This window comes from Hyperolius riggenbachi, chromosome 2, assembly GCF_040937935.1.
Source record: "Hyperolius riggenbachi isolate aHypRig1 chromosome 2, aHypRig1.pri, whole genome shotgun sequence".
Taxonomy (NCBI): Eukaryota; Metazoa; Chordata; class Amphibia; order Anura; family Hyperoliidae; genus Hyperolius; species Hyperolius riggenbachi.
In genome coordinates, this window is record NC_090647.1 from 453633986 (window position 1) to 453661929 (window position 27944).

The window sequence follows — 27944 nt, forward strand, 5'->3', positions numbered from 1 at the left end:
CACACTTAAAGAGCAAGCACAGGACTCAGTTCGAGGAGTTCCAGAGCCTGAAGGGAGCTGGTGGATACATGCATCCTTCAGCAGCAGCAGCATTGCACCCTCCTGCTCATCCAGCAGCAGCAGGAGGAGCGCGTAAACACACTGCTCCCTCCAGTGCGCCCTCCAGACCTCCCACCACCAACATTGAGACTGATGAGGACAGCCAGTCCTCATTGGCCTCCTCTGCTTCATCCAAAGCTCCCTCCTCTGCCTCCTGTGCAGGCAAGCGGCAGGCCCTGCTCAGCGACGCCTTTCCGGGTGTGACCAAGGCTCTGCCTCCCGGCCACCTGCGCATCCGAATGCTGAACGGGTTGCTTACCCGGGCCATGTGCTCCCATCTCCTGCCGTACTCCCTTGTGCAGGAGGGAAGTGACATGCGAGCGCTACTGCAGTTTGGGATCCCGGAGTGGCAAATCCCCAGCCACCACTACTTCTCCCACACGGCGATCCCAGCACTGCACCAGTTTGTGGTGGCAAACGTGGCCCATTCGCTCAATCACGCCATAGGCAAGCGCATCCATGTCACCATGGACTCTTGGAGCAGCCGCTTTGGGACAGACCACTACCTGTCCTTCACCGCTCACTGGGTCAGCTTGGTGGAAGGGAGTGAGAAATCGGGAGCAGCATCTGGCGCAGCAGCCCAGTGGGTGGTGCCACCCCGCGGGGTCAGGGGAGATGCTGCAGGCTCCTCTGATCCAGTTCCCTCCTCTGGCGCACACGCTAAACGTCCCTGCCTCAGCAGCAGGGTCAAACCCCGCCACTGCCAAGCGCTGCTGGAGATGTCAAGCCGGGGGAAGGAGAAGCTGACGGCCGACAATGTCCTGGCTGCCCTCAGGGAGCAGGAGCAGAAGTGGCTGACCCCCAGAGGCCTCAGAGTCGGATTGGTGGTGTCCGACAATGGGGCCAACCTGCTGGCTGCCATTAGCAGGGGAAACCTCAGCCACGTCCCCTGTTTGGCCCACGTCCTGAACCTGGTGGTGCAGAGGTTCCTGCGCACCTACCCGGGAATGGAGGATCTACTGGAAGGGGCGCGGAAAATTGTTCGCCATTTCCACCACTCCGCCAATGCCTCAGCGATCCTGGCTGACCTGCAGCAGCGGGAGGGCCTGCCACCACACAGGCTCATCATCGATGTACCAACTAGCTGGAACTCCACCCTGGCGATGTTGGAGCGACTGTGCCAGCACAGGAGGGCTGTCACTGGCTACATCATGGACGAAAATGTCTCCGGCACCACACACCTCCAGGCCATTTTGAATGCAGATTGGGGGCAGATGCAGCGGGTGTGCCTGGTGTTGGCTCCCTTCCTGCAGGGAACCAACATGGTGAGCCGGGAACGGGCATCCGTCTGCGAGTGGTTGCCCATGGTTTGCCTGCTGGACAGGGTGGTGTTCAATCTGCTGAAAGAGGGAGAGGCAGCCCTGATCCAGCTGGATCAGCAGGCAGCTGAACAGTCCACCTCTAAGGAGGAGGAAGACTTTGAAATGTTGGAGGAGGAGTTGGAGGTTCCTGACCTTGCTGTTGAGGGGGAACAGCAGAGCGCAGCTGCAGTGGTGCGAGGGTGGAGAAGGAAGGACGAAGCTCAGCAGGCACAAGAGGACAGGCTTGTCGTCTCGGGGGGTGACGATGATGATGTGTCTGCTGTGGCGCACCGCTTCCCCATGGCTGCGCACATGCTGCGCTGTCTGCGCAGGGATCCCAGGGTGATCCAGATGCGGCAGAGGGAGGATATCTGGATCACCATGATCCTGGACCCACGGCTAAAGGGCAAGCTGGGTCAATTCCTGCAGTGTGGAGACCCTGAGCGTCGAAAAAGGGAGTTGCAGGCGGCCCTTGTTCGCAGACTGGAGGAAGCCTTTCCCCAGCCTTCCACCACCTCTGCCCTTGTCCAGCCAACACAGCAGCCGGTGCCTACGGCCAGCAGCAGTAGCAGGCGCCCCAGAGATCTGCTGAGTTTGACTAGGGAACTCTACACGGTAGAGCTGCCTAGAGAGGAGGTGCCATCAGCAGCACCATCCTCCTCTAGTCAGCACCAGCATCTGACCCGCATGGTGGCAGACTACATGGGGTCCTTCAGCGGGCTTGACACTGAGACACCCGTGGATCCCATGGAGTACTGGGTCAAGAGGCTGGAGATTTGGAGGGAGCTTGCACAGTACGCCCTGGAAGTCCTGGCCTGCCCCCCTTCCAGCGTGCTGTCTGAGAGATGCTTCAGTCCGGCCGGGGGCGTGGTCGCAGAGAAGCAGTCTTGTCTGTCCACAGAGTCTGTGGACAGACTTGCCTTTCTCAAGATAAACCAGGCTTGGATGGAAGGCGATTTCCTGGCCCCTGCTGTCGACGAGAGGGGAACATGAAGTGTCTGTGATCGTTATGCCTGCCTGACCAACTTTTACCACCACAACCTCCTGGCTCCTGCTTAATAAGCCTGGCTCATAATTTGTTTGTGCTGTGGTACCACCACTAGGTGCCATGCCCTACTAGGCTGCCTTCTGCCACATGCTGCTACACCATTGCCCTGCTCTTTCTTTCTGTGCTCCCACCACCAGGGTGCCTCACGCCACCGCTGTTCATAGCTATTATGCCAACAAAATCGCTATGCTGTTAAAAAAAATTAAAGTTTCATTTTTTTGAGGTATCTGGGATGAAAACTGCTGTCCGAGTTGTGGTACGGCCCCAACACTTCCCGGAACCTCACTGTTATGGTTTAAAGTGGATCCGAGAAACTTTTACTCATTGCATAATTGTTCCTTACATATCGTTTGTAGGACATTCCTCAAGCTAAATACTTTATTTTTATTAATTTTTTTTTTTTATGGTTTTAATACCCCTATTCCTTATAAACTAAACAAGCCTCGCCCACAGCTCCTCCAGCACCTAGGCACTCTGAGACCCATGTAGCAAGGGCTTAAGGGAGCTCAGCCCCACTGCACACACCACTACTGTTGCTAGGTATTACACCAACAAAATAGCTATGCTGCTGATTAAAAAAAAAAAACTGTTTCATCTTTTTTATGAGGTATCTGGGATGAAAACTGTGATGTCCCAGTTGTGTATTGCACAGTTCCCCAACCCTGTCCTCAAGACCCACCAACAGTACATGTTTTCCAGAAAACCACAAACATGCACAGGTGTGGTAGTGTCTCAGCAGAGCTGATTAACTACCTCTGAATTTCCACAAATCATGCACTGTTGGTTGGCCTTGAGGACAGGGTTGGGGAACAATGGTGTATTGGACACTCATTGGACGTGGGCTTCACGACCGATGTCTGGGACCTCCTGCTGTTGTATTTTGTTACAGCCATGGCACCACCGCTTGGTACCATGGCATATTATGCAGCCTGCTGCCACACGTTACTACTCCTGCTGCTGCTGCTGCATATACCTCCTCTTCTCTGTGTTCCCACAGCCAGGGTCCACAGAATAAGGCGGCGCTGGCGATGCCACGTGCCACCAGCTATTACGCCACAAAAATGGCCATGTAGTTGTAAAAAAAAATAAAAATAAATAAATTCTGAGGTGTCTGGGTTGAAAACTGTGGTGTCCCAGTTGTGTATTGGACAGCTTACATGGAATATATATAATACAATAAACAGGACGGATTCCAGCACTCCAGTTACAGGAGTCATTTATTGAAGCACAGTGAAAAATTTACAACAGGTTACAAACACGCCTGTGTCGACAGCTGTTTCGCGTGATCCTCCGCCTCCTTAGGACACCAAGGCTCCCCCAAAAATGTTTTTTTTTTTTTTTTTTTTTTTTTTTTTTTTACTTACACACCTTCCCACATATATAAATGATACTTTGAATAAAAAAAAAAAAAAAAAACACGATGTATTATTTCATGTAAAACAGGGTTTGAAAGAAATTTAAAGGCCATTCGTGATTACGATTCGTGATTACATGCGGTTATCCGGCTCGTAACCGCATTCGAGCCGGATATCCATTTCTATCCGTGATCACGCCAATTTGGAAGTGGGTGGCGTCATGGTCACTCGAATACGTGATTGGGGGTATCTAAGCATCCCTGGTTATGCGTTGCTAGCCTGCAGTCTAGTGACACACGCCTGTACAGTATTGAGTCCTGAACTGTCTCCCAAGGGATTGATCTCAATCCCCGCTGCGCAACAATCCCTTTCGGCTTTTCACTACTGAAGCCAAATGACCAAAATGATGTGGGTGACAATAGCAGTTTTTAAAGTTAACCAGAGATGAAAATAAACTGAGATAAATTCCTAAAAATGACTCTATTTTATATATAAACATTTACAAAGCAGATTTAATGTTTCATATTCTCTGCTCAAATGCAGTGTCTCAAGAGTCCCATAGAGAAAATACATGAACTGTTGACCTTTTTTATCTTTTCCTCTCGCAATAAAAAGCCCAGGTATCTGCTTAGGAAAGTGTATTATAGCTGTAATCTATCAGTGAGCTGACTGAATCCTGACTGGAGAAAAACTTTTAGTTCCAGAGATAATGATAAACTCTTTTAGACAGGGAAAAAAGAAAAGGAGCACAGCATAAGTGTCTGTAAAGCCTCATCTACACGATACGATTCTTTGTGCGATTCGATTACGATTCTATTTACGATCCAATTAAATCCGACATGTCCGGAATTCGATTCAATTCGATTTGCCATTGTTTTGCAATGGCAAATCTAATCGAATCGAATTGCGATCGGACATGTCGAATTTAATCGGATTGTAAATAGAATCGTATTTGACTCACACAAAGAATCGTATCGTGTACATTGGGCTTAAGCTTGCCATTGTATTTACACGTCTATCTCGCCATGTCACGTCATCTCTGGTACACTTTAAAGGTCATGAAGATGGCAGACTCCATATTCCGCTCAGATTAGGAGTCCTCTGAATTAAAACCTTTCATATGACTTTTGTTTCTTATACAATATTTGTGTTTATTTTGCAGCTTGAAAATAATACGATGTGACGGCTTTAAGAAAAAAAATATAGAGATTACCAACTATGGAGTGGTTGATGGACTGTGTTAACAAGGATCTCTTCATTGATCACAAGCAACTTGCCCTCTCAGAAACCGGCAGTCATATTGTCGCCCTAGTGCCTCAGAAGTGGCTTTGGAGCCTGAAGGAACGCAAAGTACTTCCACTGCAATGCCCAAAGCTGGAAGGATTCAGTCCCGTGGAAATACATACATTTTTGCAGCGTTCAGTGCAGAAGCTACCAGCTGGCTGGACAAGAGTAGAGATCCATGGATTGCGCAAATGTAGGCTGGTATACTCTGTGGCTCTAAATAATGGTTTTCTTCAAGGACAGAATGGGGACTCTGACTCTTTGTTCAGGTTCATGAATAATGTTGCACTGCAAAACTATAAAAACATGTGGAGCAGAGCCCGGAGGCTTTATGCGCAGCCCTATGAAGATCTGACAAAAGTGCCAAGCATGCAAGCCTTGGATGTCCTGAAGCTGTCTCTTCAGAAAGTCTACGGTTGCTCCTTCATTGCCACAACCAAGACATCTGTGAGCCTGTCTCCTTCCAAAGAAAGTGCCAGTTTTGTTGTGGGGGCTCCTTCTTGTCCGAATATTGTCCCGGCTGAAGCTCTGCTAGAGTCTTCTGCCATGTTATATGTTATCCTACCTTACATGCAGTATTCCTTGTATGACGCCGTCACTTTTAGCCCTGCCAAGCTTGCAAACAGTCATGCCAAAGTACTTTTTCTTCTGTATAATGTCCTCCAGGCCATGAAGTCTTGCCACCAAGCAGGATTGTCAAGCGGAGCTATATCATTATGCAACGTGGCTGTTGATGAGAAACTTTGCAGTCAGCTAAGACCTAACTTTATTGATTATGAAAGGCAAAGTGAACAGAGAAGTTTGGTGAACAGTGAAGATTCATCAGAGATTACTGAGCCGGTGAAGTCTAATGCCCTCTGTAGCTTATGTAATAGCGAGCTGAAAGACATTGTTGTTGACTGGATTCATGGTAGAGTTAGCAACTTTGAGTATCTCATGTATCTGAATAAGCTGGCAGGCAGACGAGAAGGAGATCCAAACTATCATCCCGTTTTACCTTGGGTTGTTGATTTTACCACCAAAAATGGCAAGTTTAGAGACCTGAAAAAATCTAAATTCCGTCTAAACAAAGGAGACAAGCAACTGGAATTTACATATGAGATGACAAAACAGGCATTTGTAGCTGGTGGTGGTGGTAGTTCAGACCAGCTGCATGTTCCACATCACATCTCCGATGTTCTCTCAGACATTACATACTATGTATATAAGGCTAGGAGAACTCCAAAAGTTGTGCTGTGTAATCATGTACGTTCTCAGTGGGAACCAAATGAATACCCTGCAAGCATGGAGCGTATGCAGGCATGGACTCCAGACGAGTGCATTCCAGAGTTCTACACAGATCCCACTATCTTCAAATCGATTCATGCAGATATGCCAGACCTTGACATTCCATCATGGTGCAGCTCATATGAAGATTTCATAAGTGTGCATCGAGCCCTCTTGGAAAGCAAGGATGTATCTCAGGATCTTCATCACTGGATAGATCTAACTTTTGGTTACAAGTTGACTGGGAAGAATGCAGTGAAAGAAAAAAATGTCTGTCTTCATTTAGTGGATAATCACACTAACTTGACGTGTTATGGAGTTGTACAGTTGTTTGATCAGCCACATCCCAAACGTAAACTTGGACCTAGTTATTCTCTTTTTGAAGCTCCTATTGTAGTTCCATCTAGAAGTAACATATTTGAAATGACTGTAAATGATGACAAGCATAACGTTGATGGACTTGTGATGGAGGCCACTCCTTGTGACAGTCATTGGACCAGCGGTAAAGAAAACCCAACAGATGATGATTTGGAGCAAGGGACAGAGGCTCTTGATGCCTTAGGAAGTGTGGGAAAGAGTGGTGATCAGACCACCATGCCTTCCCTCCAAATTACTAGTGTCAGTACCTTCTCTGGTGAAAGCAGATCTCTACCCATTAAAACAAACCGACCACTCAAAGTTGCATCTGAAGAAAATTATGAAAAAATTTCTTTACCGGAAGGATTTAATCCTATACAAACTTTAGAAGAACTTGAGAAGCTTGACAACTTTTTAGTTCGTGGATTACATAGCACTATTCTACCAGTGAAAACATCTCAGAAAAAGCCTCCTTTGAGCCTTTTGGACTACTTTGAGAGAGATATACAAGCTTTAGGTATTATGATAGCAGAAATAGTTTTTGCACCAAGAATTCATACTATGGCTCCTAAAGCTTCACTTATGGAGCGTTATGTTTTAGTTCGTAATCTTGGCAAACATCATGTGAAGGAGATCCCTACACCCCTTTTGGAGATGCTAGACTCTTTATTACAGTTGCATACTCCAGATGATGAGCTTTTCAACAGTGTGGAAAGCGAGACACAGGTCAAACTGTTTGAATTCCCACACATTTATAATGGTCTTCCTCCACCATGTCCCTCTCAACTTCTAAGTCCATTTTGCTCAACCATTCCTTTCCCCAGGTATTTCCCAAACTTGCATAAGTTCATCTTGACGTATCAGTCACGTAGAACAGAAGATGACAGCCAAGGTCGAGAGCTTGTTTTCCAGTTGTGGCAGCAAATAGGTGGAATTCTTTGTGATATTACTCCTGAGGGACTGGAAATAATTCTTCCCTTTGTATTATCATTAATGACCGATGAAATTACTGCCGTGTATGCAGCCTGGTATCTTTTTGAGCCTGTGGCTAAAGCTTTAGGGCCTAAAAATGCTAACAAGTACTTACTCAAGCCACTTATTGGTGCTTATGAAAACCCATCATATCTTCATGGAAGATTTTATCTTTACACAGACTGCTTTGTAGCTCAGTTAATAGTACGTTTGGGTTTGCAAGCATTTCTTTCTAACTTGCTTAATCACGTTCTTCAAATACTGGTTGGTGTAGAAAGCTCTGGCGATGAAGGAAAATTGCTGTCTGGAGCAGCTGATGATGAAGAAAGTGGTGGGGAAAGCCCTGTTTCAGGTGAATTTGGGGAAGGTCGGCAAAGCAGTGTAGACCATAGTGCATCTTCTCATGAGCTCTTGGACTATACTTCTGGAGTTAGCTTTCATGATCAAGTTTACATCGCAGAAAATGAGGACTTTCAAGGGGGCCTCTTTGTTAGTGACCCTATACAGCCACAAGAACCAGAGTCTCTTAGCCTTGGTAGGTTAAGTGATAAAAGCAGTGCAAGCGAAGTCTCTCTTGGTGATGACAAAATTACAGATACTGATTCCCTGAAGGAAAAGGGTAGCATGAAATCTGGAGACAGTAGCCAGGACTTGAAACAAAGTGAGGAATCTGATGAAGAAGAGGAGCGGGATTCATCTCCAGGCCTTTCAGAACTGACCCTGTCCGTTAATACTGATGCTTCAACAGATACTGTACTAGCCAGCGACAGCCGAGAACTGGAAGATGATGAACCTGACTTAAATAATCAGACAGAGGAAAAAGAACAAAAGATTTTGATAGGTAAGTCACCATGCCATTATTTAAGTACTTCTAGTGTAAAAGCAATCCTGATCTATATTATTATAAATGAAACTGGTGGTAAAGCAGGTTTATCGCCTCTGCTGTGATTCCTTCTGTGGACCTGCTGTGTCTGAGATTAGTCAGTCAGGGATAAAGTGGGATGATAACCTGACAGCAGTTGGAAATTCTGGGGTGCGCCCTCTCTCCTAACACATGCTCATGTTAAAACGTGCATGTTTTTTTCACAGCATAAACTATTGCTATGCAACACGTGATCAGTGTGTTCACATGCGGCAACACATCGCAATGCAACATGCATAGTGTGAGCATGCCCAGTGAACATGTCTTGGCCTCTGCATGGAGGAGGGGGCTTGGCTCTACTTCCATACTAGTAGGAACAGTCAAAAATGGGGACATTGCTGGAGTCCAGGAAAGTACCACTGCTGAGGTGGTAAGGTTGCATTTACAAAGATCCAGTACAGCATCACTTAAAGCAGAACTGAAAGAGGAAAAAGTGTTTCGGTTACCTGGGGCTTCTGTCAGCTCTTGCAGCCTTCCTGTCTCACGCTGGTCCTCCATGATCCTCCGCTCCCTTGCCACCGGCTAGTTTCGTTAACTCCCAATGTGGCAACAGGGCCTGCGCGCCCCGGGCCCCGCGTATCTTTCTTCGTGTCGCCGCCCGCAAGCGCAGGACGCTATTGCGGGCGGGAACACAAAGAAAGATACGTGTGGCTCGGGGCGCGCAGGCTCAGTTGCCGTCATACTTTTTGCGACAGTACCGAAACAAGCTGGCGGCGGAAGAACGGATGATCTTGGAGGACCGCTGCAGGACAGGAAGGCTGCAAGGGGCTGGCAAGAAGCCCCAGGTTAGTGAAACTTTTTTTTTTTTCTTTCAGTTCTGCTTTAAAGTATAACCAAGCTGAAACCTGCACTAAAAACCACTTACTTGCCTAAGTAGAGTCCTCCTGGTGCCCACTGTAGCCACAAGCGGAAAACCAAAAATATCCAGCAAGAGGTTGTCAAGACCCTCTGGAAGATCTGGACCGCTGCTCTTCATGTGCGAGCGCAGCCATGCTGTGCCTTGACAGGTAGCCGCTCTTTCTCGAGTGGCTCCGTGCTGCTGCGTAGGCACGACTGCACTCGTGCAATGAAGAGCAGTGCCCCGGATCTTCCAGAGGGTCCTGGCGAGCGGTGTTATGGGCGAGGAGGACATGGGAAGCCTCTGGAGGATCCAGATCCTGGCTTCCTTCTACCCAGGTAAGATGTTTTTTTTTCATTGTGATTTCAGCTTGGGTTTACTTTAAAAAAAAAAAAAATAGAATATACTGGATTTACTCCAAATAAAAATGGCAATTTACACCTAGTGCATTTGAAGTACAATGAGTTGCCAGCCAAACACTCAGAAAATAAGAGGGAGACCCCAACTTAAAAAGTGGCAAGAAATGTAGAAAACGTGTTTTTAAATTATCTAAAATAACCGCAATTGGTCTCAAAAATATGGGAAGCTACAATGCTGTGTCAAGGCAATTTGTGTCCTACAATAATGACTTATGGAGAAATGAGTGCAGATGTGCATAGAGGTTCACTAAGAGAACTGTAATTTCAATGTTTAGCTGTCCGCTTCTGGATGCTTTCATTGGAGAATGACCACAGCTCAGCACAGAGGCTTCACACCTGTTTACAGACTTGTAAGACTTTTCTATAATTTTAGTAACCATGTATAAAACATATATGGTTAGTGAACCTCCATGCACGTCAGGGTTGCCCTTAGTTTTTAGCTTACTATTGGCGTCTCCTGCTTCTGAGTTTCACACTGTAAGCATAATTTAGTAATAATTTCACCAGTTTGTCAACAAAATCTGAAATTTAAAGTGGAATGAAACCCAGCATTTCTTTGCTCTAAAAAATTTACAGCATATTATATACTACCACTATTTTTTTTTCATTTTTTTTTTTTACTAGAACCGCATTCAATTAGTTAAACACAGAGCTGGAAAGTTCAGTGCAGAGAAATCTGGACACATCCTAAGTGAAGATAATGTTATCTTGTGTTTACTTAATTGTATCAAGTGAGGAATGTGACACATTCTCTTACTGTGCAAAAGCTCCTGGACACAGAGAGACACTGAAGGCATTTCTGCCTTCAATACAACATGCATAAAACCAGTTATGAATAAAATGCAAAGGCAGCTCTTAAAGCAAAAAACTGTACTTTTGGGAACTTGTAATTTCTAAATGAATAATAATACTTATGCGCAAATGCAAATATGATAACCGTACGGCATATAAAAAGCAGGAAAATGTTTTTATTGAATATTATGTCAGGGTTTTATACTGCTTTAAGGAGGAAAATATAAACTTGTTGTGACTATGCCATCTACTGCAAAAGTATTTTATTCATCTCTTATAATAAATGGTTATTGGACTTGTTCCCTGCATAGTGTGCATTTATCTGTGTACATGTTGTTTGACAGATACCGCTTGTAAGATGGTGAGGTGGCTTTCAGCCAAGCTAGGACCGACGGTGACATCCCGCTGCATTGCTAGGAATCTGCTGAGGCTGCTCACTTCCTGTTATGTTGGTAATTGTTTCTTCTGTTACTTAGACATGGCTGTGTCAGCCTTTAACTCGGTCTTCTGAAACCTTAAATATTGCACTGGTGTGCTAGAGAGGTGTCGTATATATTTTGTACTTTTCTTATAGACATCCAGTGCAAACAGGGTAGGGGAATTGTTGTACTAAATCTTCTCTGATATAACCAATCATTGAGATGCCGTTATGAGTGTACAAGTCACTTGACCAATGCTAATTCTCTACATATACATTGGTGTATCTACAGGGGTACACACATGGCACGTGCCACAAGCACCTCTTGTATTAAAGAACTCTGGATGCTATTCCTCAGCATCCTTGGTGTTCCCCATATAGTTTCTTCCTCGCTACTCCACAGAAAGCGGTAGCCAGCTGGGGCCCTACATTACCTCTGTGTCCTCCGAGGCTCTTGATCCCTCTGGTGAGATCACCATCTGTCATGTGACAACAGATGTCAATCTCACCATAGGGATAGAGTGCCCCCTGGAGGACAGGAGGAAGAAATGCAGCACTGAATCCCTCAGAGGTAAGTTTTGTATAGAGCAGTGATGGCTAACCTTGGCACTCCAGCTGTGACAACACTACAAATCCCATCATGTCTCTGCCTCCCTGAGTTATGCTTAGAGCTGTCAGTATTGCAATGCCTCATGGGACTTGTAGTTCCACCACAGATGGAGTGCCAAGGTTAGCCATCACTGGTATAGAGGCTGTCTGAACTGGGACTGGGGGTTTCTCTGGCCTGTGATTACTTTAGACCCTAAAATCCAGAATTAATCAAAACGCTATCCAAGTTAAGCCTACCTCTGGGGCACAGTTTTGGTGTTTGCCATAGGCACTGCTTTCCTTATGTCACTTTGCCACTCGGCTGAAACAAGTATATATATTCAGAAAGTCAGAACTCCTGATCTGCATACTTGAACCAGCTGAGTGATTTTTTGAAAGAACCTTCATTACGTCCGAATTTGTATAATACAGCTAGGAAGCTATGGAATTGGGAGGTCCGTAAGGGATGAGCAATTTTTTTTGTTTTATCTGCTCACAAAAATCTCTGTCTTAAAAGTAACCTTTGTAAAATATCTAAAATTCAAGATGATCAATGAGATGCAAATAGTTCTGACTTGATGCAGCATTGTTCAAATGGACCAGTAGATCCCCACCTGGGCTTCATTTTATTAGTCTATTTTAAACTGCACACATTTGCATACATATTTTGCATAATCCTGTACAAAAGCACAAATATTTGCATCTTATTGGCCATCCCTACTGAAATAAATATTTAGTGTCCCTTGTGCAAATACCTTCAGCACCTGCGGTCCCGGACCACACTTGTCTCTTTATCACCTTGGGGACCTTTTACAGCTGGTAGCAGATTTACATAGAATCTTGAGACGTCAGGGCAGTTAAGACTTTTATTGTATCAAACAGTGATACACGGTGCAAACTTTTGTTACAGAAGCTTATCTTGAAAGTGGCATCAAAGTAGCGGGAACACATAAAGCGAAAGACATCCGCATCATATAACAAGACGGATATGGAGCAAAGCTAAGATTAACCACTTGCCGACCGCACACTCATACCGTGCGGCGGCAAAGTGGTAGCTGGAGGACCAGCGACGCAGATCTGCGTCGCCAGGTGCCTCCCTAATTAATCAGGGAAGGCCGCTCGCGCGAGCGGCCGTTTCCTGTTAGATCACGGAGCGGGTCTCCGTGAATAGCCTGCGAGCCGCTGATTGCGGCTCGCAGACTAAATGTAAACGTAGGAGACATTTGTCTCCTTTGTTTACATTGTACGGCGCTGCTGCGCAGCAGCACCGTAAGGCAGATCGGCGATCCCCGACCAATCAGCGGCCGGGGATCGCCGCCATGTGACAGGGGACAGCCTGTCACTGGCTGCACAGGACGGATAGCGTCCTGTGCAGCCCGGATCGCCAGGGGTGAGAGGGAGGAGAGGGAGGGAGGGAATTTCGCCGAGGAGGGGGGCTTTGAAGTGCCCCCCCGCAACATGCCAGCCAGGAGGAGCGATCACACCCCCCCTGCACATCATCCCCATAGGGGGGAAAAAAGGGGGGCGATCTGATCGCTCTGCGTGCCAGCTGATCTGTGCTGGGGGCTGCAGAGCCCACCCAGCACAGATCACAAAAAATAGCGCTGGTCCTTAAAGTGGTTAATATGAGGGCTCCCTATGACATTTAGGGAAACTTTTTATTTATGGAAAACCTCTAGATAAACAAGCGTTAACTAACCACACACCCCTGAAGGGTGGGATATGGGTGGGTTCCAGGTGTCACCCCCCCCCCCCCCCCCATTAGACGCTTGCTATTAGCTTCTATGACTCTGTGATTGACCGCTGTCTACTGCACAGCTGAGAAAGCCATGACCATATTGAGAACATCCATTGCCCTGTACCCTCAATACCTAGAAATTCATGTTGTGGAACACAGGCAAGTGTTTAGACTTACCAATCCCAGGCCAAGACTGCCAGTCTGCACATGCACTAGATAATTGTGCATTTGACTTTTCTTACAAATAAAAATGTTCACATTTCTCCTCAGAAATATGGTCTTAGTATCCGTCTTAAAGGAACACTATTGATTAACGTTTTTTTTTTTTTTTTTTCAATTTAGAAAGGAATTGTTTGGGAAGTACTGGTGTATACATTTGAATGCTTATTTCGTTGTTTACTGTTATCAAATTCCTATCGCACTATACTGACACCAAAACAGGCTACTTAATTATGAGGGGGGGGGGGGGATTCCCTCGCACTACATCTGTTAACCCTGTGTGTGAGAGAGCTCTCAGCAGCTACCTGTGTCTCTGAATGGTCTGTCTGCAGAGAGCAGAGCAAATGTATCTTATGTGCAACATAAACAAAAACCAGAGGCTTTTCATATACAGTAACTGCAGTCTGACTTGCAAAAAAACAGTGCAATATTGCAACAGAGATTCACCTTTGCAAATGAAACATTCCAAAATCTACACACAATGAATTAAAGAGAAACTCCGACCAAGAATTGAACTTTATCCCAATCAGTAGCTGATACCCACTTTTACATGAAAAATATAATGATTTTCACAAACAGACCATCAGGGGGCGCTGTATGACTGATTTTGTGCTGAAACCCCTCCCACAAGAGGCTCTGGTACCGTACGGTACTCTGGGCAAACTGCCACAATGTAACAATGACACACACAGGAAATGGCTGTTTATAGCTGTCTGTTAAAGCCAGAACAGCTACATAATCTGCCCACAGTAACAATGTCACCATGTAATACATGTCAGAATGTGAATCTGGGAGAGGAAAGATTTTACAATGAGCAAACTCTGACTAAATCATGTATACATAATTATTGTAAAAATTAAGCACCTTTTTATATTAAATTATTTTCACTGGAGTTCCTCTTTAAAGCTTTTGCCTCTGATATTTAACATGCAAAGTAGGAAAATGTTTACACAGCTACTTAGACATTATTTGTACATTGTCATTTTAGGACACTTGGTTTGATACCGTTCCTTTAAGAGAGAGCTCTGCATCCAATCGTCTACTGAAACAATGGTTAGCTTAGCTAAAGTGAATAAGGATAATACATTGCAAGAACCTCACAGATTCTTACACCTACATCTTGACCTGTACAGCTGTTCTTTAGACCATATATAGAGGACTAGGAGCAGCGCCTTTTACTGTGTACACTGACTAAAATTCCTCATCCAATTGACACAAAATGCCACCTGCCATTCTGAGGCTGATACCAGTATATTAAATAAAAGGAACCTTCTTAATCTGTTACTGAACAAATGTTTAACAGGCAATATAGAGAAATATTGTCCAGGGAAACAGCACAAGATGCAGTGCAGCTCCTTCTGGTTGTTTAGGTTACCACTATTTATTGCCGTGATTTGGCAATTCTAATCCTGTCACTGAGGTTGGTAAATCCAAGAGCTAAAATCTAAATTAATGCAGCACACATAAACTAAAATTAAATGTCTGAGGTGGCCCTACTGGGGGCTCTTCAGTTCACCCATAATCCCTCAGCTGTGCCTACCTCCCCTTTTGTCTACATGCTTTGCCCCCCCTGTTCTTGCGCAAAGGGCGCATGCTCAGTTTGCTCACGTGCCCTCCTCTTTCATTAAAGAAGTGTTTATTAACATTAATAAAACTTGCAAGTGTAGTACCAAGCCCACACCAACAGGAGTTAGACTATTATTTACTCCTGATAATTAGGCCTCAATTCACTAAGCTTAACTCTTGTCTTTAATAACTCTTCTGAGCTGTTTTACAGTTATCACCATGGTGATATAATTGTGATAACTGTAAAACAGCTCAGAAGAGTTATTAAAGACAGGAGTTAAGCTTAGTGAATTGAGGCCTCTTGCTGCCCCTGCTGATGTCATCTTTACCACTTTCTGTGTGTATGTGGCTGGCCCCTTCCATAATTGGGGATCCTGTTTTTTTCTCCTCCCATTTGCTAGGTTTGAGCTTAGTCATGTGGGGGTCAGATGATTATGTTGACTATAGGGATCAAGTGGAAATTTGCGTTGGTGGAAATAGGCATCTAAACGGGGAACTTTCACCACAGCAGGGCACCTTGTTGTGCTAGTTGTGTATTAGACATAACAAACCTTAATTCTTAATTTTGCTAATTTCAACTAACTTCTGCTTTAAACGCAATTGTTTATTTATTTTTTTTTTGTTTTGTTTTTGGGTTTTTTTTGTACAAAGATTGCATTTTTATTATATGCACATACTTTCCAACCCAGGTCACCAGAGACATCAGTTTCTTTCCAATGTGGAGGAAAACAGCCCATTAAATGTCAAGCGGCCAGTATATGGGGATCAGGTATCCAAGCCTGTGTTAGACTGTCTGATGCATATGGCTCACCTCTATGGAGAACCGTTCCTAACGTATCAGTATCTGCCTTACATCAGTTACTTGGTAAGTCAAATCTGTCTGTGTCTCATGGAATGATTTCAGACTTGGAAATGCTAATGTTTTAAAATATACTTTTCAGATCAAACCGGTTTTAGGGAAGATGGCTTTTATCAGGCTCTCATGGTCTTGCCAACCTCCCTGTCTGTATTCATTGTGGTCTAAATTTCCATGCTGTGCATTTTAGGGTCAGTTCTGCTGCAGCTTTCGCTATCTGTAGCAAGGGTCAGTCCTCTCAGCTGGTAATTGGATAGAACAGCATCACAATACAATACACCAAGTGATTTCCACGCTTAATGGAAATCCCAAAGTTAAAAGGTCCACTAAGCTCTCCATAATAGTAAACAAGATACCTAATTGCTTACCTTCCTGACAAAATATGGTGGCCAGGAACCCATCCAGGCTGTGCACCAAAGTTGGCATGAGGGTGGCCTCATTTTCAGGGACCTTTTTAATTGTTTAGTTTCCACTGAATGGATGATTAAAGGTTGTTATTGTTAGGCTTAAAGAGTACCTGTAGCGGAAAAAAACACCTCTGGATCCCGAAGAGGCTTCCCCTCAACCTCTTTCACAGGCTCCCTCCAGTGCTGGAACCCCCAAAAAAGAGCTTGTTGATGCTTGACAGCTTGTGCAGGCGCATTAGCACTCTCCTGCTTGGCTTTCTTTGGAAAATGCCGCGCTAGATCGGGGGCCATTGCGCTGCAGCGGACTAATATATGAGGACGAGAGAAGCTTCTTTAAGATCTAGAGACTTCCCTCTCTCAAGGTAAGTATCCTTTTCTTTATTTTATTAATGTCACAGGTTTACTTTAAGTCAAAGGTTGGGTCGTTGTTCATTTATAAGTAGCCAGAGGTTAAGATTAGACCACAGGTTGAGGTTGAGGATATCAGATGGGGGATGGGGTGTTCTACCAGTGGGGCAGAGGTTATGATTAAAGTGAACCTGAGGTGAGAGTGATATGGAGGCTGCTCTATTTTTCCTTTTAAACAATACCAGTTGCCTGGCAGTCCTGCTGATCTATTTTGCTGCAGTAGTGTCTGAGTATCATCCGTAACAATCATGCAGCTAATCTTGTCAGTTCTGACAATAATGTCAGAAACACCTGATCTGCAGCCTCCATATATCTCTCAACCTGGGTTCACTTTAATGTTGCACACAGGAGAACGTTAACTTTGTGTTGAGGTGGAGATGGCTATGAGAGGACAGTTTGGGTGGCATAAGCCTGGGCAAACATTGAAACCGATGCTAGACAGAATGTAAACATAGACATCAAAGGGAACTTTGGAAGAGGAAGCTGGAAACAAGACCAGGAACTAAATGTAATAACATTCCAGTGAATGAACTGAGGATAGTTTTACTATTGTAAAACTATTGAAGCACAATAACCTCAGTATTTATGGATATCTATTTAACTCATTTGCTGCTAGTTTCTACGTCCTAGTACTGAATTGCCCATGATTTCCAGGACTTCTCATAGTGTTTAGCAAGTAGCAATGAGGGAAACATCAGGGTATAGGCAGCACTGTCTGATGGACACACTGCGCTGTGCAGTAGTGCATTCCGACAATGTAAGCGCAAGCGGCACCTTCCCATTTAGTGTAATTGAATGGGGTCAGCAATGCAACAAGAGCAGCAAAGGTTCTGTGCATTTTTATGAAGCAACACCCAACCAATAGTGTGTCCAGGACATTATCGGTCCCCAGCAGACTGTCTGTTCTTTTTTCAGAGCAAAATGCAAACAAAAATTTCCACCTAATGTACACAAGCCCATTGACTTTCATAAGCATGCATTAACATGCAAATATTTGTTCCAGAAAAACTGTAAGAAAATAAGCATAGCTGGAAACTAGGCCTGGGCAGTACACTTAAGCCTGGTACGCACTTTCAATCTATGACTGGGCAATCATTGACCAATTTTACCACCTCCATGTAGTGTAAGAGTCAACAGATTATTAAATACTATGAGCCGATTGTGTAGGTAAAAAATCCTACTACATGGAGGTGGTAAAATTGGTCAGTGATTGGCAAGGACCACACACAAATCTTGTGTGTTTCACTACATCTGAAATCACATGGCAAAAAATGCACACTAAATGCGTTTTTCCTTAGACTTAAGATCAGCTGCCAGCATCTGATCGTGGCTGTTGTGTGTTATAAGATGCATTATAAACCAAACTTTTCTGCAGTCATTTCCCACAGGCACAAGTTTGGTCCCACCCTTACAGTACATTTCCACTTGAAGCATGCAAATTCCCATGCTATTTTTTTTGGACGCATACATCGCATACGTTTGCATACATATGCATTGTTTTTTACACGCAAATTCGCGAATTACTATTTTTTTTCCTCTATTTTCCCCATTTTTTTTTTTTTTTGTCTCTTTTGACTTATAGGAAAATACATGTAAAAGCGCACACGAAAATGGCATTACTTTAGCCGAAAAATTGTAGCACTGCTGTCCAGATTTTTTTTTCTGCATGTGAATTTTGGATATAATGGAAACCGGCCCATTGAAATACATTGCTATGCTAATCTGCGTGCAGAAAATGTCCACAAATTCGCATATAGTGGAAATGGCCCCTTATAGTGAAGATCCACTTCCCTTCAGATCAGAATCCCCTTAGTTTAGCTGAATGCATTTCAAGGCTTTTTTGGGAAACTGTTACTTGTTCTAATCTAATTATTCAAACGCCACTGATCCATGTAAATTCTAATAAAAAGGGTATGTTGGGGGGCCTATAATTTACATTATCAAACTGCTGTGCAAAAGAAGTCATAAGGAATGGCTGCTTTGTGCCGTTAATTATTCATGCAGAAATGGGGGGTTTCTGGGCAGTCTGTACCCTAAATATGTCACATTTGGTACAGCCCACTACTGGCCACACCTTCTTTTTGACCATCCAGCAAAACCTTCATTCATCCGGCTAAAATGAATTTCTATGAAGACCACTGCAGTTTTTATTGCTGGTATTTGTTTAATGCTTGTCACATTGTTTGAAAATGTGTTGGGGTATGTATGGATAGACCTGCAAAACCAGTTTCATTTGTTATTGCAAAATATCACTGCATTAACCTCCGCAACAGGGTAATTAGTATTTTAACATGCTGACATGATTTAGATTATCATATTGGCTTTGTTCACATGCAGGTGGCTCCAAGCAGTGGCTGCAGACTTAATAGCAGGAAGGAAGCTGGTCTCTTGGCTGCTGTCACCTTGACTCAGAAGATCATCATCTACCTCTCAGACACAACTTTGATGGACATTTTACCTAAAATTAACCAGGATGTCCTGCTGCCAGTTTTGAGCTTTCTCACTTCCACCACTGTAGGGTAATGTACACCACTGGGTATAACATCATCTGTTTCTGTGTCCTTGCAGTTTGCAGAGCAACTCCAGACAGAAGAAAAAAGTGATACTTTCCTTAGGAGGGGGAAGGCTCTGGATCCTCTAGAGGTTGCCCCTGACCTCCTCCACCACGCTGTTTGAGAGAATGGACCACCAAAGCTTGGCCACACTGTGCCTGTGCTGTAGCAGGGAGCCACTTAGGCTACAGAGGAAATAGCTGTGCCTGAATCGATCCATGCTACTGCTCAGGCAGCTCGCATATGTGCGGTAGCACTGCCCCGTTTAGGCACGGGTTTTTCCACCGAAACCCGCACAGGTCTGTGCTACTGCGCATGCGTGTAGAGGACAGTGCTGGAACAGTCTGGTGGAGGAGGATGGGGGAAGCCTCTGGAGGATCTAGGGGTGAGACCGCCCAGTGGTTCGTCGGGAGCATCGGAATATCGAGATCAGTCACTGCAGCTCACCCAACCAAGCCCTTTCAAGCGAGATCTTTCTAGCATGCTGGAACCTTTGTTTCGTCCGGATATCTATAGACACGATCAATTGTGCGGCCATGGTGTGGCATCAATCTCTGATCATTTATTGAATCGGCCCGGTTATCAATGTTGCACATCGAGTAAAGTATGGGCACCTTAAAGGAAACCTGAAATGATTTGTAAAAAATTCACTTACCGGGGGCTTTTGCCAACCCCCTGAAGCTGCCCTGTGCCTGCGCCGTCCCTCAACTATACTCCGGTCACCTGTCACGGCTAAGTTTCAGTAACGCAGACTTGTATGTCACGCTGTAGAGTTTCTCATCTTGCGCCTGCGTAGGATGCTCCCGGCAGGGGGAGCACGAACGAGGACGCTTGCGGCCAGGGCTGCGCATGTGCACTGGCCGGTGACAGGCTCAGTTGTGGAAAGCAAAAGTGAACTGCGGCGGGGGACCGGAGGGTCGTTTCAGGATGGTGCGGGCACAGAGTGGTTGCAGGGAGCTGACCGGATCCCCAGGTAAGTGAACATTTTTTATTTTTTTTTTAAATCATCTCAGGTTTCCTTTAAAGGACAACTGAAGTGTTAAGAATATGGAATCTGTCATATTTCTTTCCTTTTAAACAAAACCAGTTGCCTGGCAGCCCTGCTGATCTGGCTGCAGCAGTCTCTGATTCATACCAGAAACACGCATGGGGCTAATCCAGTCATATCTGCCAGTAATGTCAGAAACGCCTGATCTGCTGCATGCTTGTTCAGGGTCTACAGCTGTAGGTATTAGAGACAGAGAAGATCAACAGGAGAGCCAGGCAACTGGTATTGCCTCCATAGCCCTCTCGCTTCAGTTGTCCTTTAATAGTGTTTATTAACTGGTTCAGGACTGCGGTAAGTAGAATCTACGCTGCATGTGTGGCTCTCTAACGGGCGTAGATTCTACGCTGCAGTTTACCGTGGGGCCTAGCCGATCGCTGCTCCTGGAGGAGTTAAAGGGACTCTGAGCAGTGCAAAAACTATGGAAAGATGCATATCATTTTAAAGCTCTCTTTCTCCTCTTTCCAATGATATATAAACCACCGCCCTACGCCTTTTAGTTTTCGCTATTTTCGTGATTGAAATTGCTGCGGCCGCGATTTCAAACGCGAAAATAGAGAAAACTAAAAGGCGTAGGGCGACGATTTAGGTGTTGCCAGAAAGAGGAGAAAGAGAGCTTTAAAATGATGATGATTCAGCAGAATGGAGCTGCTGACTTTAGGAAAAAGTCGCCGTGTGTAATACAATGTAACTATGGAAAGATGGATATCATTTAAAGCTCTCTTTCTCCTCTTTCTGGCGACACCTAAATCGTCGCCCTACGCCTTTTAGTTTTCTCTATTTCCGCGATTGAAATCGCGGCCGCGGCAATTTCAATCGCGAAAATAGCGAAAAGTAAAAGGCGTAGGGCGGTGGTTTATATATCATTGGAAAGAGGAGAAAGAGAGCTTTAAAATGATCTGCATCTTTCCATAGTTTCTGCACTGCTCGGAGTCCCTTTAAACTCAGCTGTTGTTTGACAGCCAAGTTTCCTCCTATCAGTAAAGAGGAAGAGACGGCTTCTTACTCCTGTCATACACTTAAAGGCAATATAGCACTTGTTGCTGCAGCTCTGACAGTGCTACTGCATCTGCACTATAAACTGGAGCCACAGAGTGAGCCTGAACCTCTGAGGTATAGGGGTTGATTCACAAAAGTTATCTCTCTCAAACACAGGGGGTTAATACAAGCGAGCGCACGCTATGCACAATGTTGTCAGCTTAGTGTGTGCTCTTAACTTACACGCGATCCTTTGAAGTCCCCTGCAGTTTCGATGGTAGCACAACCGCAATACTTCACTGGTGCCGCCACTACTGTTACACTTTTTTTTACACTTTGTTAGTAGCGGCCACGCTAGTGAAGTACCCCGGTCTCACTACCATCACATTGCATGGCACTTCAAAGGATCGCGTGTAAGTTAAGAGTGCACGCTATGCTGACAGGACCGCTCGCAGCTTGTGCTTGCTTGTATTAACCCCCGCTGCTTGAGCGCGGTATCATTTTATATTTGCCTGAAAGGGAACCCAGGTTGAGACACAATTGGAAGCTGACATATTTTATTTCCTTGTAAATAATGCAGATTGCCTGGCTGTCCTGCTGATCCACTACTGCTAATACGCTTAGCCATAGACCCTGAACAAGCATGCAGATCAGATGTTTCTGACAAAAAGCTGACAAGATTAGCTGCATGCTTGTTCCAGGTATGTGATTCAGGCACTACTGACCAGAAAGAGCTGCAGGACTGCCAGGCAACTGGTATTGTATAAAAGGAACAAAATGTGGCAGCCCTCCATATGTCTCTCACCTCGGGTTGCTTTTTAAGGTCTAAATTTTTAACCTTTTTAAGGTTTTAAGTTTTTTTTTTTTTTTTTACTCAGAGTAGTAAATTGTGTGTCTTTGTAGGCATTTGCTTTGCTATGTGATTTGACTTTTGATTTTCATGAACAGGTTCCCCAATGGCTCCCAAGCCCGGATCGCTCTGTGTGTGAAGTGCAGCAGCCTCATTTCACTCATCTGCCTCAGAATCGGGAGGGAAATGGTCCAGATGCATCTTGGTGATGCTCTTAGAATCTTCTTCAGCAATTTCACTGTACTGCAGGAGATCCATCAGCAGGTATGCCTAGCAGCCTCCTCTCAGATTTCTAAACACTCAGGCCACTTGTTAGAGATGTACATAAGCCTGTTCTGTAAACTTCATGTATGTGAGTCTCCAGTGTTGCTAAAAAAGTAGTCTCCAAGTAACATAGATACAGTCACATTCCTGGGTTAGACAAGGAATAGGGTTTGTGCAAAGTGCTCACTTTAGGTGCAGGCGATGTCCTTGGCAGTATCAGAGCCTGCAATGTTAATCATGGCTATGGGGAACCATGATTCTTAGATTTGTCACACTCTGCAATAGATTTGTCCTGACTCGGCGGTGCAATAGTATTACGATCGAGAAGTGTCAGCGCAGCGGTAAGTTGAACGGCAAGCGGACATCTTTCATTGATAAGTTGGGATGTAAGAGCAGGAAGGGTAGTGTTAGGTGTGGGAAGGGTAGTGTTAGGTGTGGGAAGGGTAGTGTTAGGTGTGGGAAGGGTAGTGTTAGGTGTGGGAAGGGTAGTGTTAGGTGTGGGAAGGGTAGTGTTAGGTGTGGGAAGGGTAGTGTTAGGTGTGGGAAGGGTAGTGTTAGGTGTAGGGGTGGGAAGGGTAGTGTTATGTGTAGGGGTGGGAAGGGTAGTGTTATGTGTAGGGGTGGGAAGGGTAGTGTTAGGTGTAGGGGTGGGAAGGGTAGTGTTAGGTTTAGGGGTGGGAAGGGTAGTGTTAGGTGTAGGGGTGGGAAGGGTAGTGTTAGGTGTAGGGGTGGGAAGGGTAGTGTTAGGTGTAGGGGTGGGAAGGGTAGTGTTAGGTGTAGGGGTGGGAAGGGTAGTGTTATGTGTAGGGGTGGGAAGGGTAGTGTTATGTGTAGGGGTGGGAAGGGTAGTGTTAGGTGTAGGGGTGGGAAGGGTAGTGTTAGGTGTAGGGGTGGGAAGGGTAGTGTTAGGTGTAGGGGTGGGAAGGGTAGTGTTAGGTGTAGGGGTGGGAAGGGTAGTGTTAGGTGTAGGGGTGGGAAGGGTAGTGTTAGGTGTAGGGGTGGGAAGGGTAGTGTTAGGTGTAGGGGTGGGAAGGGTAGTGTTAGGTGTAGGGGTGGGAAGGGTAGTGTTAGGTGTAGGGGTGGGAAGGGTAGTGTTAGGTGTAGGGGTGGGAAGGGTAGTGTTAGGTGTAGGGGTGGGAAGGGTAGTGTTAGGTGTAGGGGTGGGAAGGGTAGTGTTAGGTGTAGGGGTGGGAAGGGTAGTGTTAGGTGTAGGGGTGGGAAGGGTAGTGTTAGGGGTAGGGGTGGGAAGGGTAGTGTTAGGTGTAGGGGTGAAAAGTGTAATGTTAGGTGTAGGGGTGGGAAGGGTAGTGTTAGGTGTAGGGGTGGGAAGGGTAGTGTTAGGTGTAGGGGTGAAAAGAGTAGTGTTAGCGGTGGGAATGGTAGTGTTAGGTGTAGGAGTGGGAAGGGTAGTGTTAGTTGTAGGGGTGGGAAGGGTAGTGTTAGGTGTAGGGGTGGGAAGGGTAGTGTTAGGTGTAGGGGTGGGAAGGGTAGTGTTAGTTGTAGGGGTGGGAAGGGTAGTGTTAGTTGTAGGGGTGGGAAGGGTAGTGTTAGTTGTAGGGGTAGGAAGGGTAGTGTTAGTTGTAGGGGTGGGAAGGGTAGTGTTAGTTGTAGGGGTGGGAAGGGTAGTGTTAGTTGTAGGGGTGGGAAGGGTAGTGTTAGTTGTAGGGGTGGGAAGGGTAGTGTTAGTTGTAGGGGTGGGAAGGGTAGTGTTAGTTGTAGGGGTGGGAAGGGTAGTGTTAGGTGTAGGGGTGGGAAGGGTAGTGTTAGGTGTAGGGTTGGGAAGGGTAGTGTTAGGGGTAGGGGTGAAAAGTGTAGTGTTAGGTGTAGGGGTGGGAAGGGTAGTGTTAGGTGTAGGGGTGGGAAGGGTAGTGTTAGGTGCAGAAGGACACAGAGGTATGTCATTGTCCACAGGACATGCCTCTGTGTACTATTAAGATTTAATAAATCCGCCTCGGGTTCTCTTTAAAGTACAACTGAAGCTAGAGGGATATGGAGGCTGCCATATTTATTTGCTTTTAAGTATTACCAGTTACCTGGTTATCCTGCTGATCCTCTGCCTCTAATACTTTTAGCTACAGACCCTGAACAAGCATGCAGCAGATCAGGTGTTTCTGACATTTATTGTCAAATCTGACAAGATTAGCCACATGCTTGCTTGTTTCTGGTGTTATTCAGACACTACTGCTGGAAGATAAATCGGCAGGACAGCCAGGCAACTGGTATTGTTTAAAAGGAAATAAATATGGCAGCCTCCATATATCTCTGACTTCAGTTGGCCTTTAACTTTGCTAGGTACTGTATGTTTTTATGAGTATTTGTGGAACATGTCAGTCATTGGGATCGGAGACTGTCCCTCTATCTATTGTGTCCAAAGCATGGTGCAAGGCTTCCTTTTTAGCAGGGCTGTGGAGTCGGAGTCGTGGAGTCGGGCAATTTTGGGTGCCTGGAGTCGGAGTCGGGGAAAAAATGCACCGACTCCGACTCCTAATGAATTTGTAACTGTAATTAAAATAGAAAATATGATAAAATGTTCTATTTCTCAGATAATAGTCATTAAAAATAATGTATATATACAGTAATAGCTATGCTTAGTCCACAAAAATAAAACAAACTAATCAAAATTAGTTACTTGTGCTGCTTCAATAAAGCAGTCCCCGTATTTTTAAGGTCAGATATACATATCTGATTGTGACTGTATATATGATGTGTACACAGGAATCTCTTATATATACTAAATAACATCTATGCTGTAAGAATAAAGCCTGATGTGTAGCTGTGTCACTAATAGAGATGGTCAACGAGATGGAAATAATTCTGCATTGATGCTGATTTATGCAAATGTATGCACTCCCTTTGCTGATGAAATCAAATAATTTGATGTGTTATTAAAATTTGGTTTGGTGACTACAAATTAAAGGGTAACTGAGACGGATGAAAAGTAAAGTTTTATACATACCTGGGGCTTCCTCCAGCCCCCTTCAGGCTAATCGGTGCCTCGCTGTCCTCCACCACCCGGATCTTCTGCTATGAGTCCTGGTAATTCAGCCAGTCAGCGCTGTCCGGCCGCATGCCGCTCCCACAGCCAGGAGCATTCTGCACCTGCGCAATAGTGCTGCACAGGTGTAGTATGCTCCTGGCGGCGGAGTGTGTGCATGCGCACTACGCCTGACTGGCTCAAGTACCTGGACTCATAGCAGAAGATCCAGGTGGTGGAGGAGGACAACGAGGGACTGATTATCCTGAAGGCAGCTGGAGGAAGCCCCAGGTATGTATAAAACTTTAATTTCATCTGTCTCAGGTTTACTTTGTTACACAGTAGTACTATACTCTACATATGCACTCCCCACAGAGCTACAGGGAATCCACTGAGAATGCTGTGCACATTGAACACAGAGGTGTGGTCTGTTTACAATCTCCTCATTCCCCTGCAGAGTACCTGCACATCATTCTTACATGTACCCACACTTACATTGCCTAGGGCCTGATAGATGTTCTTTGTTCCGGTTTGTACCTTTTACAAGTACTCTTACCAAGGACTAGTTTTAGTCTAAATGGAATAAATATAGTAGTCTACATATCCTTCTCACTTCAGTTGTCTTGTAAAATTCCTAAGCGTTGGCAGTTAAGAGACGAATTTCATGTTACATACTTTTAATCAACAAAATTGTAATATGCAAATTAGAGGAGTCGGAGTCGTGGAGTCGGAGTCGGTGGAATCCTAAACTGAGGAGTCGGAGTCGGAGTCGGTGGATTTTTGGACCGACTCCACAGCCCTGCTTTTTAGACAGCCCTTATTCTTCAGAGAGCTGAGCTCAATTGTCAACCTACATCCCTTTCCCAAAACGTTCTATATCCGTTAAGAAAGGAAGAGGGTTATGGGTGATAATACATGGGCAAGTGTCCATATGTCACAATTGATAAACAGAACTTCCAGTCTTCTGAAGGAATCCTCAGCTGTGATTGGCATTTTAGGACGCAGGTACTCTGTGGCCCACAAATGTAGATTTCTGTTTATTGCAATAGCAACAGTACTTTTTTAGATTGGATAAACAGTTTAGAAAATAGGGAATGACAAATCAGTTGCGGGTTAGAAGGGTCCAGTATGAAAACTATGGTATCTTCGTTGATTTAATCTTTAAATAAAACAGCTTCTGAAGTCTACAATGTCCTCTTAGTATTCACCACTCTTGAGAGTATGCAGAAGATAGAGAAGCTATTCAGTGTCGTGGAACATCATGTTTGCTTCTCTGAACATGTTTTTTCGGATTTCTGTCCTGATACTAGGAACTCTCAGCAGATACATATAACTCATTGGAACCGTGTGTTAAGAGTGTGCACTGTTCAGATGGAAGAACTCTTCCTGTGGACCTGACTCTGACTGAGGAGCTGGAGAAAGTGTACCACGCTGAGATGGCATATGCTACATACATCCCATTCTCCTGTCTTATAGGTAAGCAACAGATCATGTACTGAAACGTTTCTTGTCCTTAGAGTAAACGGAAAGTGAAAATAAGCTGGTTTATTTAAAATGTAAAGTTTAAAATCTACATTTTAAAGCGTTGTGTCTCAGGTACATGAGGGTAGTTTAATGTTATTCAGCTCCCATGTGGACAAATCGTGAATGACTGAAATGTAGCTGTTCCCTGCGCTCAAATGTTTTTTTTAGCCACACAGAAAACCTCTCTTTCAGTGAGAATGCTACACAAATCAAATCAAAGATAGCTTTATTGGCATGACCAAGATTCATTACAGGTATTGCCAAAGCAAGGGGAAATAGGGGACATGGGAGGGGGTGGGGTAGCTGGACAATGGCTAAGCAGTCTGTGGACATTTTTTAGGTTTACAGTTCCGTTATGCTCCTCTCAGTCTGTGGCATGCTGTAACATAGTGTGCAGCGATTGTCACTGTGGATTCCTCTTCTCCTAGTAGGATATATGTTTTTCTCTCATCTTCTTGTGTGAGAAAGTCTGGGAATAGTTCCAACAATTTCTTAAAGTAAGTGTCCCTGGTTGCAGTATATTTGGGGCAGTGCAGCAGGAAGTGGCTTTCATCCTCAAGGGTCTTCTGCTCACAGTGTTGTCATAGTCTCTCCTCCCTGGGTTTGTACGTCTGTCTGTGTCTCCCAGACTCTATTTCGAGGTTGTGAGCACTCAATCTGTAGACACTCAGGATTTTCCTCTCTTGAGAGTTTTGCAGGTTTTCCAGGTATGGGGCCATTTTATATTCTCTTTGTAGAGACTGGTATATGGCTAGCTTTTGTGACCTATTTATTTTACTCCTCCATTTTTCCACATAGTCTTCTTTGCTCTTAGCTGTGGTGGGTTTTATCTGGACTTTTGTTATGACTTGTAGGTCGGGGGTTGGAGGGAGTATAGAGCTGACCACGACTTTCAGTGCACACG

The 27944-nt window shown here is 45.0% G+C and overlaps 1 protein-coding gene across 4 annotated transcripts in view; it reads left to right on the forward strand.

Moving 5' to 3' along the window:
• The window catches only part of WDR81 (WD repeat domain 81), an 86122-nt gene that overhangs the window by 13207 nt on the left and 44971 nt on the right, over positions 1–27944 (forward strand). For 3 of the 4 annotated variants that reach the window (XM_068270070.1, XM_068270071.1, XM_068270073.1), the window contains 6 exons: positions 4966–8523; positions 10998–11105; positions 15872–16047; positions 19191–19372; positions 22377–22542; positions 26827–26992. In XM_068270070.1, the coding sequence (XP_068126171.1) occupies positions 5022–8523; positions 10998–11105; positions 15872–16047; positions 19191–19372; positions 22377–22542; positions 26827–26992 (4300 nt within the window). In that variant the 5' untranslated portion in view covers positions 4966–5021. Of the gene's footprint in view, positions 1–4752; positions 8524–10997; positions 11106–15871; positions 16048–19190; positions 19373–22376; positions 22543–26826; positions 26993–27944 lie in introns of those variants that run through there. The other variant, XM_068270072.1, reaches the window with a different exon arrangement.